General features: G+C 39.1%; 1 protein-coding gene across 1 annotated transcript; it reads right to left on the minus strand.

Moving 5' to 3' along the window:
* LOC114043414 (C-C motif chemokine 4 homolog) lies at positions 1-2,773 on the minus strand. The gene is made up of 3 exons (XM_027862520.1): positions 2,637-2,773; positions 1,765-1,876; positions 1-661 (listed from the first exon to the last, which is right to left on the minus strand). Exons 1-3 carry the CDS (start codon positions 2,710-2,712, stop codon positions 544-546), a joined length of 306 nt encoding a protein of 101 aa, XP_027718321.1. The 5' UTR covers positions 2,713-2,773; the 3' UTR covers positions 1-543.
* Between the last annotated feature and the right edge of the window lie 11,734 nt (positions 2,774-14,507).

A 14,507-nucleotide genomic window follows, 5' to 3' on the forward strand; every position in this document is an offset into this window, starting at 1 on the left:
TGGAGTTAGAGCATTTATTTGAATTGATTTAGATAAGTTATATTCATTCCAAGTCAAACAGGCCTATGTTGCCTTATGACACTCAGTTTGAGGCCAACTGAGGCTACGCCTCCTTTCCAAGTAGAATCCAAGTAATAGACGGGCTATAGAAATCAGAGGTTTTAGACCTGTCAATAAATAAGACATAATAATAGCTTATTGAGACCTAGTTCAAGCTTCAGAGCCTAGAAAAATTGTCAGTAAGGGAATAGTGGATAAACAGGGCTCTAGGCTGCCCAGATTGTCTTCATTCTTTGCTGGAAATCCACTTTCAATTCAATTCAACATTTGTCAATTGCCTGCTATGGGCCAGTGTGATTGGTCCTGGGGATACAAGACAAAAAGGGTGGGGGGAGGGGAATCCTTCCTCGTCTTCAAGGAACTTACACTCTAACCAGGGACACAACTTGGACATAGGCAATTAAATATACAATATATACAAAGGAAGGAGGAGTACAATCGCAACTGGTAGAATCGGGATAGTTTTCTGGTTGGAGGTGGCCCTCAAATTTGGCTTTGAATTGAGCCTCTACTGTTCATTTTATTCATTTTATTCAAGTAATCCTGAACCCATTTGTCTTCGAGATGTGCACAGTATATTTTGCCCTTCTTCAGAGTAAACCTGCAAATGGAGACAAAGAGAAAGTCCAAAGACCACTGTCAGAAGACAAATCTAACAGGAAGAGACTTTATTCCTAACACTGAGATCAAATTCCTAAAAAGATGCAAAGTTCATCCTTGAACAATAAAACAAGGACCTCACCTCTTCTTTATCACCCCTAAACCTTCCTCCTGTCCTCTTTCTCTCCTGCTGCTCCCCAACTCAGTCCTGGTTAATGGATGCAGCCTCTCATATCTGCTTTACAGATTGGTTCCCAATGTGATAACCTGTTGCTCCCCCACCCTGGAATATGCACTGGAAGACCCCTGAGCTCTGAGACAAAGGGCTGTCCTTCCCACCAGAATAACAGAGGATGGTGTAAACCAACAACAGTCCTGTTCATGCCTTCCGTACTTGGGGCATAGTCCTTCATTTCTTCCCAGAATGTAATGCCCCATCCACCTTCCTTTCCAAACCCAAGCCTTCCTCACGAATCCTTTTGATTCTTCCTTTCCTCTTGCTATGGGCTCCTTTCTTCACACCACCTACATGACTTAGGCTCATAGGTCCAGAGCTGGATGGAACCTCAGCACCACCCCTTTATTTTACTGAGGAGAAAACTGAGGCCCAGGGAGCTGACCTGCCTTTCTGTAAGGTCACAGGGATGGCAAGTGTCAGAAGCAGAATTTGATTCCACATCTTCTGAGTCCTGAGCTAATGTTCCTACCACTGAACCACACTTCCTGTTTCATATCATCTGACTTCTGGCTTCTTCACAGAGGCTATTCAGAAGACCAAAGCATCTTCCTCTCCCACAAAACTCCTTAGCTACTCCCCTGGCTCCTCTGCCCTTCAGAGAGTCCTGTATGTAAAATGTTCCAGAGCAGGGAACAGACAGGCCCAGTCCCCTCCCTCCAGTACCTAATCTGGAGCTCTGATTCCACTAAGCCCCATGTCTGAGTGATGGATTCTAGATTAAGAGCACCCCTTAATGTCTAAGCAGCTAAAATGTTTCTTATGCTCTCTGAGATTCTCCTGGCTTATTCATAGACAGTTTCATTTCTGGTGGAGGGATCTATAGAGCCCCCATCAATGTGAAACCATGTCTGGGACAAGAAACTTACATCACAGCGTTGTAGGAGCAGGAACGGCTAGTGATACTATAGCTTTTGATGAGATAGTGTGGAAGGTTCCTCTTCAGGAAGTTAAAGCAGCAGGTAGGCTTCGAATCAACCACTGTAAGGAAACCCCAGAAGACAGTCTGTACCTTGCCTCTTGCCAAGGAGCCTGCTTACCTCACCAGCTACATTGGCATGATGTGGGAATCTCCAAGGCTGTGCCCTGCTTGAGGACTGCCTGAGCAGGGCTGGGGCAGCTATATAAGTCATCAGCCTCTCTATCCATAGAAAAGTTGAAAGAAAGAAGAGAAACTACCTAGGGAAATCACCTACAGGTTCCCTCAATGAGCCAAGGGCCTCAGAACCCCAGGGCTCTTCAGGGACTTGCCTGCCCAACCTACTAAACTGAATCCTTACCATCCACCTATACCAATAGGGCAGTGACACATTGTTGGACAAAGAGCTGTGGCACCTTCTATCACTTCAGAACTGTGCAAACTGGAGCAATTCACCAAGCGTCTCTGAGATCTCCAGGGTAAAATGAAGTAGTTGGGCTCAATAAGACTTAAGAGCCTTCCTTCCAGCTTTAATTCTAAGTACATCAGCCCTAGAGGGAGAATGGGCCAAAAAGGTCCCCAATCTCTAGGAGGTGATTCCTTCTACCTTGTTTGCCATAGACCCTCACCCACAATCTACCTGCAACCCAAGTTGAGAAGTGCCCTCTTCTCCACTCTGACTTTCCTCTCTTCAGAGGAAATCTTGCTTGGAAATTAAATAAAGGTTCTCTGGGGAAGTCTCCCAGATATGGGGGTCTGCTCTGCTTCTCTAAAGAATGGCATAGGATCAGGGAAAGACTAAGCAATCAGTCTCATACTTACAACTACTGCTGAAGCTACCTTGGGGCCCTGATGTTACAAGCAACAGACATAACAGGACCATGGAGATGTGCTGCATCTTGAAGTAAGCTGTGGCTTCTGAGGATGATGTGCCTTCAAGTTCTGTTGGCTCCCCATCTCCCCAGGCTTGGGTATTTATATCCAGCACGTGGGGTTTCCCCTGCCCATCCCTGCAGAGGTGGGGGGACTCACAAGAGGAAAGGAAGCTATTTATGATGCAATGACCACATGGAAAACTCCTTTTCCCTGTGAGTAGAGTAAGGCTCTGGGGAAAATTCACCCTCAGCAGGGGACAGATAAAGATCCTGTGCAGAGTGGTGGAGTTAGATCCTGAGTTTAGATAAGTGGGTGTGGTGGGAAACAACATGTGGGGGCAGGGTACAGTGGGAAGCTCTGACTATCTGATAAAGCTACTTTCTCCTCTCCTCCATCTTTCCCCCTTTCCTTCTTCATTATCCCTTTTCTTCTTTCTATTAAAAGTATAGCTCAGGTTTTCAGTCAATTGATTGACAAACATATATTGAGAATCTCCTCTGAGCCACACACTTTGCTAGAAGGCGAATGCACACAAAGATGAAACAATCCCTGCCTTTGTAAAGCTTTCATCCTATTGGGAGAGACAGAAAAGTTACATACAAACATCTACAAAGCATATAAAATGAATACAAGGCAATTTGGGGGTGATAAGAAGGCACTGGAAGCTGGGCTTCTGGAATGTTCTAGTGGCCTCTTGTAGCACTCTGTACTTGACTGCCAACTCATCCCAAAGATGCAAGACACCCCAATATATGAAACACTGAACAAAATAAATCTACAAGTATTTGTTAAGCACCTACTGTGTGCCAGGCACTGTTCTGGTTGCTGAAGATACAATAATAAAAATGAGAAAGACCCTGGACCCTGCCCAAGGAGCTTTAGGTTCTCTTGGAGGAGACAACATGAGTATATATAAATGTATACAGTATGAAAAAATAATAAGGGAGGGCACTAGCAATTAGAGGGATCAGGAAAAGCCTCAATCAGGAAATAATCCTTGAGCTGATCTCTAAAAGGGGCTAAGGCTTTAAAGAAGAGATAGAGAACAAGTATATTTTAGGCAGGGACACAGTTGGGAAGATGACCAGGGTGCCCGCAATTTGTATGCATTTATGTGTATGTTTCCAACCACGGGTGTCACCATCCACATATATGTCCACTCGTGTGTGGCAGAGTGGGAAGGGTAGTGTTGTAGGCTCCCTCTCATCAATGTCCCTTTGCCCTAAGGATTTAAGGCTTTATGTCTCTTGAGTTGGTCCATAATCTTAGGAACTCTAATCACCTATTCTCTCCAGCATCTTTCAAGTACCAGCACAACTTGCTGTAAGGTGACTCATTGGGTGCAGAGCTCTGGCCTGGGCACTAGAGGGAATAAAAGCATGCCCCAGTTCCCTATTCTAAAAAAGTTTACATGTAGGGCTTTCTGGGGGAAAGAGGAGGGAAGGCAGTAGATGCTGAGTTCCTTGGAATAAGCAGGGTGCTTTGACTCTTGGTGTACTGTCTGTGGAATGGCCAGGGGTCATATGACCTGGGCATTTTAATCTCAACACTGCCTACTTACTCTTTGAGTAATGTTGAACAAGTAATCTGACTTCTCTGGACCTCGGTGTCTTTAATCTTTAATTTGAAGGTGAGAACTGGTCTCAGAGTCAAGAAGATTTGGGTTTAAGTACCAACTCTGACACATACCAACTGATCGAGCTACTTAACCTCTCAGTGCCCTGGGCAACTCTTTAAGACCAAATTGTAGAGCAGGTGCCAATCTATATCTGTGGGGGAGTTTCCTCATGGGGAGTTTCCCATAATATTGAAATCATAGGTTTGAGCCAAAAAAAGAAAAAAAAGAAGACAAGTGTTAGATTCAACAATCTCAAAAGGATACTTCTACTGCTAAATCTGTGGTCCTAATTCAGGGGCCATCAAGAAAAAAAAAAGATGGCATCAGTCCATGGGAAAGAACAAGAAATCTAGATGAAGATGACTAAAAGGAGTCTGGGAAGAATTTCTTTGGAAAGGAGGTTCATTCAGTGATGCGATGAAAATGGAAGCAAATAGCAGAATGAACTAAAAACCAGAATTCAATAATATGTTGCTTATGAGAAACACACTTGAAACAGAGAGACACATACAGAGTTAAAATAAGTGGTGGGGGCAGAATCTATTATACTTTGGTTGAGATAGGAAAAAAAGGCAGGGGTAGCGATCATGATCTCAGACAAAGCAAAAGCAAAAATAGAGCTAATTAAAAGAGATAAGCAGGGAAACTATATCTTACTAAAAGGCACCATAGACAATGAAGCAATATCAATACTAAATATATATGCACCAAATGCCATAGCATCCAAATTCTTAAAGGAAAAACCAAATGAATTACAGGTGGAAAAAGACAGTAAAACTATACTAGTGGGACACCTCAGCTTTCTCTCTCAGAGCTAGATAAATCTAATCATAAGAAAGATATTAAGGAGATGAATGAAATTTTAGAAAAGTTAGAGATGATAGACCACTGGAAAAGACTGAATAGGAATAAAAAGGAGTATAATTTTTTTCTCACCTGTACATTCCACCTTCACAAAAATTTACCATGTATTAGGGCATAATAACCTCATGCAGGAAAGCATAAATATTAAATGCATCTCTCTTGGACCATAATGCAATAGAAATTACATTCAATGTAGGGTTTTGAAAAGATAGATTAAAAATTCATTAGAAACTAAATAATCAAATACTTAAGAATGAGTGGGTCAAAGAACAGATCATAGAAACAATCAATAATTTCATTAAAGAGAATGACAGCAATGAAATAATGTATTAAAATTTGTGGAATGCAGCCAAAGCAGGGGAAAATGTATATCTCTAGATGTGTACATCAATAAAAGAGAGAAAGAGCAGAACAATGAATCAGGCGTGCAACTAAAAAAACACCAGGAAAAGAATGAATTAAAAATCTCCAATTAAACACCAAAATGGAAATCCTGAAAATCAAAGGGGAGATTAATAAAACTGAAAGTAAAAAAGCCCTTGAACTAATAGATAAACCTAGAATCTAGTTTTATGAAACAGCCAATAAAATAGATAAACCATTGGTTAATTTGATTCAATAAGAGAAAAGAGGAAACCAAATTGCCATCATAAAAAATGAAAAGGGTGAATGCACCACCAATGAAGATGAAATTAATTACTAGAGAGTTATTTTGCCTAATTGTGTGCCAGTACAATGGACAATCTAAGTGAAATAGATGAATGTTCTCAAATGTATAAATTGCCAAAATTAACAGAAAAGGAAATAGAATAAATAACTCTATATAACTTAAATAACCCTATCTTAGAAAAATAAATTGAAGAAGCCACAATTGAGCACTCTAAAGAAAACTCCCCAGGACCAGATAGAGTTACCAGTGAATTCTAACAAACATTTAAGGACCAATTAATCTCAATGCTATATAAACTATTTGAAAAAAAATAGGTAAAGAATTCCTACTAAATTACTTTCATGACATAAATATGGTTTTGATACCTAAACCATAGAGAGCGAAAACAGAGAAAGAAAACTTTAGACCAATTTCCCTAATGGATATTGATTCAAAAAAAATTAAATAAAATACTAGCAAGGAGATTACAGCAATATGTCCCAAAGATCCTACACTATGACCAGGTAGGATTTATAGCAGGAATGCAGGGCTGGTTAAATATTAGGAAAACTGTAAGATTATTGACCATATCAATAACAAAAACAATAAAAATCATAATTACATAAGTAGATGCAGGAAATAACTTTTGACAAAATATAATACCCATTCTTACTAAAAATACTGGAAAACATGGGAATAAATGACACCTTTCTTCAAAAAATAACTAGTATTTTTCTAAATACAAGAGCAAGCATAATCTGTAATGGCAATAAATTTGAAGCCTTCTTAATAAGATCAGGGGTGAGGCAAGGATGTCCATTATTGCCACTGTTCTTCAATATTGTATTAGATATGCTAGATACAGCAATAAGATAAGAAAAAGAAATTGAAGAAATAAAAATAGGCAATGAGGAAACAAAACTATAACTCTTTACAGATGACATGATGGTATGCTTAGAGAACCCTAGAGAATCAAATTAAAAACTGGTTGAAATGACAACTTCAGCATAGTCCCAGGATATAAAATAAACCCATATAATTCATTAGCATTTTTATATATTGCCAACAAAACCCAGCAGGAAGAGATAGAAGGAGAAATTCCATTTAAATTAACTGCAGATACTATAAAATACTTGGGAGTCTACCAGCTAAGACAAATCCAGGGACTATATGAATAAAATTATAAAATATTTTTCATACAAATAAAGACATATCTAAACAATTGGAGAAATATTAATTGCTCATGGGCAGGTTGAGTCAATATAATAAAAATGACAATTCTACCTAAGTTAATTTACTTCAGTTCCATACCAATCATTCTACCAAAGAATTACTTTATAGAGCTAGGAAAAAAAACAAAATTCATCTGGAAGAACAAAAGGTCAAGGTCAAGAATATCAAGGGAATCAATGAAAAAAAATGTTATGAAAAGAGGCCTAGCAGATTTCAAACCATATTACAAAGTGGTAATCATGAAAACAATTCGGTACTGGCTAAGAAATAGAGTGGTGGATGAGTGGAATAGATGAGATATACAATACACCATAGTAAATGACCCTAGTAATCTAGTGTTTCACAAAGTCAAAGATCCAAGCTTTGGGGACAAGTACTCGCCTTTTGATAAAAAAAAAAAAAAAATTGCTGGGAAAACTAGAAAGTAGATAGGTAGATACTTGGCATAGACCAACATTCATACTGTATACCAAAATAAGGTCAAAATGGATAAAAGATTTAGACATAAAGGGTGATGCCATTAGTAAATTAGGGAAGCATGGGAAAATGTTACCTGTCAGATCTATGGATAAGAGACGAGTTTATGACCAAACAAATTACTTCACAAGAAGTAAAATGGATAACTTGATTACATGAAATTTTAAAGGTTTTGCACAAACAAAACTAATGTAGCCCAAATTAGAAGGAAAGCAGGAAACTGGGGTGGGGGTGGGGATTACAGCTTGTTTCTCTGATAAAGATCTCATTTCTCAAATACGTAACCAACTGAGTCAAATTTATAAAAATAAGAGCCATTCCTTGGTTGATAAATTGTCAAAGGATATGGACCTGCACTTTTCAGAAGAAGAAATCAAAGCTATCAATAGTCACATTAAAAAATAATCTAAATAACTATTGATTAGAAAAATTCAAATTGAAACAATTCTGAGGTACCATTTCCCACCTATCAGATTTGCTAATATGGCAGAAAAGGAAAATGGCAAATACTGGAGGGGATATGGAAAAATTGTGACACTGGTGTACTGTTGATGGAGTTGTAAACTAATTCAACAATTCCAGAAAACAATTTATAAATATTCCCAAAGGGCTACAAAATTGTGTATACTCTTTGATACCAGCATACCACTACTAGGTCTGTGTTCCACAGAGATTTTTTTAAAAGGAAACAAACCTATATGTATAAAAATACTTATAGCAGCTCTTTTTGTGGTGACAAAGAATTGGAAATTGAGGGGATGTCAATCAATTAGGGAATGGCTGAACAAGTTGTGGTATATGATTATGATGGAGTACTATTGTGCTATCAGAAATGATGAGCAAATAGATTTCAGAAAAACCTGGAAAGACTTACATGAACTGATGCTGAGTGAAATGAGCAGAACCAGGAGAACATTGTACACAGTAACAACAATATTGTGTGATGATCCACTTTGATAGACTTGGCTCTTCTCAGCAATACAATAATCAAAAACAATTCCAAAAGACTCATGATGGAAAATGCTATCCACATACAGATAAATAGCTATGGAGTCTGAATGTAGATCAAAGCATTTTATTTTTACTTTTTTTTTGTTTTTTTCTTCTTTCTTGTGGTTTTTCTCTTTTGTTCTGATTCTTCTTTCACAACGTGACTAATATGGAAATATGTTTAATATGATTGTATGCATATAACCTATATCTGATTGCTTGCTGTCTTGAGGAAGAGGGAGGGGAGGAAAGGAGAAAGAAAAAAATGGAACTCAAAATCTTATAAAAGTAAATGTTGAAAATTATCTTTACATGTAATTGAAAAAAAAATACTATTAAGTGGGGGGAAAAAAAGAAATGATGAGCAGGATAGTTTTAGAAAAACCTGACAAGTCTCACATGAACTGATATACAGCAAAGTGAGCAGAACCTGGAGAACATTTCAACACTGTAATAACAATCAACTGTGAAAGACTTAGCTTCTCTGATCAAGACAATGATCCAAGACAATTCCAAAGGACCCATGATGAAAACTGCTAACCACCTTCATAAAGAGAACTGATGAACTCTGAGTGCAGATTGAAGCAGACATTTTTCACTTTATTTTTCTTGGAGTTTTTGTGTGTTTTCTTTTACAATATGGCTAATATGGAAATGTGTTTTGCATGACTTCATGTTTGTAGTCATTATCATACTGTTTGCATTCTCAAAGGATGGGAGAGGGCTTTGAGAGAGGCAGAAAATTTGCAGTGCAAAATTTAAAAAAACAAATGTTTAAAAATTCTAATGTAATTGTAAATTAAGTATTAAATACACACTTAAAAAATAAATGAGAGGTTGAGGAAAAAGGGAATTTGAGATAGAGAAAAGCACCCTGAATAAATGTACAGAGATGGGAGAGGGTGGGAAGATCTTGAGGACTTGCCAAAAGGGAGGAGTTTGAGATAAGGTTTCTAAAATGAAGTGATTTTAGATATTGAAGGGCTTTGAATGCCAGGCTATTGATATTGGCCTTTATTCAGGAAGCAGTGGGAAGCCACCAAAAATTTCTGAGCAGCAAGTAGCTGCTTATCAAAACTTATGCCTCAAAACTTCAAAAGATCTGTAATTGCACTGATGCCAGTAGCCCTGACATCATGGAACATTGACACCCTGCCATTCCTAAAGAGACAGCTGCAGGAGCTGATCTGCATGTACAATTCTTCACCTGGTGGTCAATATTTTGTTGATGAGACCCTTCAAACTTAGCTATGTTGACCCTCAGATGGTAGTTCAAACCTAGCCCATATTCAAAGTTTTTACAGCTTGGAAAGGGTAGGAATGAAAGAGATGGATGTTAAAACAGAGGACATCTTGTTCAACCTACTGCTTACACAGATCAGAAAACTAAATGAATGAATAAATGAATAAGTGAGTAGGTGGATGGATGGATGAAATAGTATATATTAAGAGCTTATGATATGCAAAGTGCTGGGATTACAAACAGGAAAGTAAGACAATCATTGCTGTCAAGGAGCTCATATTCTAATGGCATAGACCAGAGTTGTCAAACACAGCCTGTGGCCATAACACTCCTGAGTGCAGCCCAAACAAGATTAAAATATAGTTCCTGTCTGATTTTAATGTGTTGATGTGTATATAGATATGCATGTGTATATATGTATATTTGCATATACATACACATACATATATATAAACAAACATGTGTGGTTTTCTTAGTCAATATGGCCCACAGGGATCCTTATGTACAAGTAAGTAACTACTATTTCTGTTTGAGTTTGACACCATTGGTGTGGACAACTGACACAGAAATTTTCAGCTGCAAGTCAGATAGAAAGGGGCCATGTTTCATAGGTTGCAGCAGCAATGTAGATGATTTACTATCTTAACATTTTAAGCATCTTCTTTAATGTCAGCTGAGGCCCAGAGAGATTAACTTGCCCAAGGTCATACAAGTCACAAGTGTCAGATGTTGGATTTGAACCCAAGCATTCTGATTTCAAATTTCCCACTCTCTCACCTACAGTGCAATGAGGACCTGTGCTTAGCTTCCAGAATCTAAAGTCACTTTTGCTTCTCAAGAAGGCAATGGCGCGAGATTTAGATGGGAACTGTGCATTAAGAAATCCAGTCCAGCACCAATAACTGGAGGTACAGAGAACTATTAGGAGGCTATTGCAATGATCCAAGCCAAAGATGAAGAAGGCTTGTAGAAAAGATGTAGGGTCGATAGATGTTGACAGTGGGAATGGAAAAGAGGCTGTGGATAGGAGAGATAATATGGGAATAGAATCCACGTAACTCACTTGACGATTGATAAATCTGAGGGCTAAGGGAGAAGTAGGGGTAAAAGGTGACTCCAAGGTTAAGACACTATGTGATTGAGAGAATGATAGTTTACTCCATTTTTCACTCCATATATTTACATAATTTACTCCATTTACGGAAATAAAGAAACTAGGAGAAGACAGTTTGGCAAGAGAGGAGGCTGCATAATAACAGGAGAGATAGGTACACCCTCCCTACAACTCTCTATCTATCCTGATACCTATAGAATTGGTGTCTATCACTGGAAGAATCTGCTGAAGTGAAGAATCAGCCACCCAGCTCCGGGATTGACCACAAACTGAGGGAACAGTGATTTAGAATCCCCTTTCCCAAAGAGAATGGTTCTTCCTCTGTATCACTGGATGGGAAAGATGGAAAGGAGAATGACTAGCTGTCACAGGCACATTGTTTCCCTAGACAGGATCAAAAGCAGTGAGATCAGACAGAACCATGGGGGCTCGGACAGAATTAGGCTCCTGACTTCATTATCTCCTTTTCTCCTCTGTGAGCTTCTTGACAACAGGCACAGTCCTTTGAGTTTCTTTGCATTCCCAGTGCTTAATACAATGCCTAGCACATAGTAGGCACTTAAATGCTTATTGACTGACTGATTTTGCAGGTGGTGTTTAAAATGCTTTTAACTAAGCAATCAAAACTCACAAATAACAATAGAACTTAGCGTGGGAATCTTTTCCATCACCTTGAAACACACCCACCTCTTCCCCCATCCTTGAAACACCTTCACAAAATGCAAATATCCCCTCAAGCTATTATCCCATACCTCTCTTCTTCTTACCAGCCAAATTCCTAGGGAAAAGCTGTCTATGCTTGTCCCCTCCTCTTCCCCTCCTTTCATTGGCTTCTAAACTGTCTTCAATCTGGCTTCCAACATCATCATTACACTGAAATTGCTCTTTCCAAAGAGACAGATTTCCAAAGCTGATGGCCTTTTCTAATTCTTCTTCTTTCTCACCCTCTCTGCTATATTTGTCATTGCTAGCCAATCTTTCCTCCCATATCCTCTCTGTTCTCTGTATTTTCATGACATTGTTCTCTCCTGGTTCTCTTCCTATTTGTCTGATTGTTCCTTTTCAGTCTCCTTTGCTGGTTAATCTTTTGCACATCCCCTAAGTGTGGATGTACCCCAAAGCTCTGTCTGGGTCTTTTCTTTCTGTGTGCTCTTGGTGACCTCATTAGTTCACATTGCTTTAATTATCATCTCTCTGTGGATCATTCCAAATCTATAGATGCAGCTCCATTCTTTTCTCCTGAGCTCCAGAAACACATCACCAATTTCTCAACTATTTGTTACCTTTTTTGAATTGGATATTCCATAGATATCTCAAACTAAATATATCCAAAGCAGAACTTATTATTTTTCTTCAAAAACCCACACCTCTTCTGAACTTCTATATTTCTGCCAAGAATACTACTATTTACCAGGTTACCCAGATTTATAGCACTGACATTTTTCTCAACTCCTCACTCTTCCTCACCGTACATATTCATTCAGTTGCCAAATCTTATTTCTACCTTCACAAACTCTTTCCCATCCATACCCTTCTCTCTCCTCACATAGCCAGCATCCCAGTTCATACCCTACCACCTCTCACCCATTTGCCAAAGTCTCTTCATTGGTTTTCCTGCCTCAGGTCTCTCAATACATTCCAATTCATCCTTGATACAGTAATTAAAGTATTTTCCCCCCTAAAGCACAAATCTGACCATGGCACTCCATAAACTCGTTATTACCTTGAACATCAAATTAAAAATTCTCTGAGTTTTAAAGTGATTCACAACCTGGTTGCAACCTGCCTTCCCAGTCTTTGTTCTAGATCACTTCCCTTCCCACATTCAGCATTCCAGCCAGACTAGACTTCTTGATATTCCTCAGTGATGACCCTCCATTTCCCATAGCTATGTCTTTGTACTGACTGTCCTCCATGCTTGGAATACACTATTACCTCACTTCCTCCTCTTAGAATCCTTTGTATCTTTCCAAACTCAACTCAAATGTCACATTCTATTTGAGGTCCTTCTAACCCCCCCTTCCTCCCCCTATCCCAACTCCCAGATACTAAAACCCTTTCCAATAAAAAAAAAAAAAACTTATATATACTATGCATATGTTAATAAGTAAATATCTTGGCCATATAATGTAATGGCAGGGAACATGTCATTTTCATTTCTGCATCCCCGATGCCTAGCACTATGTCTGGCATAAATTGGGTCCGTAATAAATGCTTCTTGATTGATTGATTATGCCCTCTGAAGGACTGCATGCTATGACACCTCTGACAGGTGGTTACTCAGCTTAGGGCCATAAATTCAAAGCAGGGAGAAACTTTACACATTATCCAGTTCAACCCTCTTATTTTCCAGAAGAGAAAATTGAGACTCCCAAAAGCTGAAGGTCACTTACCCAAGGTCATACAGGTGCTAAGTGGAAGGACTAGAATACCAACAGGCCCTGGTGCTCTGATTCCAATCTAGTGATCCTTCCACTATACCACACTGCCTTCTCTTCTTGGACACTTTCAGTGATGAGATCAGTATCTCAAAGATAGCTTATGTCTGTGTTGGACGGTTTTGATTCTGTTTGTAGCTCTAAGTCTCATCTAAATTCTAGCTCAAGATCCTTCATATACCAAGTAAATTTGGCATCCCTTTTACTTACCCTCCTCCTAATTCTGCCTCTTGGGGTTCCACAGAGTGTATAATCTCATGGTAGCCTTCCAGTTATTTGTTTTTCTTTTCTTTTCTTTTCTTTTTTTTTTGTCTAAGCAATGGGGTTAAGTGACTTGCCCAGGGTCACACAGATGGTAACTGTCAGGTGTCTGAGGCCGGATTTGTACTCAAGTCCTCCTGACTCCAGGGCCAGTGCTCCATCCACTGTGTCACCTAACTGCCCCCCTTCCAGTTATTTGAAAATAGTGATTTTACCCCACTTTGTTTTTCTCATCTATATAAAACATAGGCAGCTAGGTGGCATAGTAGATAGAATTCTGGGACTAAAATCAGGAAGACTAATCTCCCTAAATTCAAATCTGGCCTTAGACCCTTACTAGCTGTGTGACCCCAGGAAAGTAACTTAGTCCTGTTTGCCTCAGTTTCCTCATCTGTCAAATGAATTGGAGAAGGAAATGGCAAATCACTCTAGCATCTTTGCCAAGAAAACCCCAAATGGAGTCACGAGGAGTTGAACACAACTGAAAAATGAATGGACAACAAAAAACACAAAGCATTTTCAATTCTTCCAAGGATTCTTCCCATAAATCATCCAGTGAATCCCCTCATTACCCTCGGTACCCTCCCCTGAGCCCATTCCAGATTTTCAACTTTCTTTCTAAATAAGGACACCCAGAAAGGAGTATAATAGTCCAGTTATAGGCTGACCAGGGCACAACATACTTGAAACAGTTACCTCCCTTCCCTATACTATATTTCTATTAATACAGACCAAGAGGTGTTATGTTCTAGAGAGGAAATGTAGTTCAATAGAGAGAGCACTGGCTCTGGAATCAGAGGAACTTGGTTCAAATCCAACCTTTGATACTGTAGGTCTGGGAGAACTTGAGCAAAAGTCACTTGATGTCCCTGATCCTCAGTTTCTTCAACTATAACATGAAGGGATTGGACTAGATGGCCTTCAAGGACC

The sequence above is a fragment of the Vombatus ursinus genome, unplaced genomic scaffold, assembly GCF_900497805.2.
Source record: "Vombatus ursinus unplaced genomic scaffold, bare-nosed wombat genome assembly UNPS02014768.1, whole genome shotgun sequence".
Classification (NCBI taxonomy): domain Eukaryota; kingdom Metazoa; phylum Chordata; class Mammalia; order Diprotodontia; family Vombatidae; genus Vombatus; species Vombatus ursinus.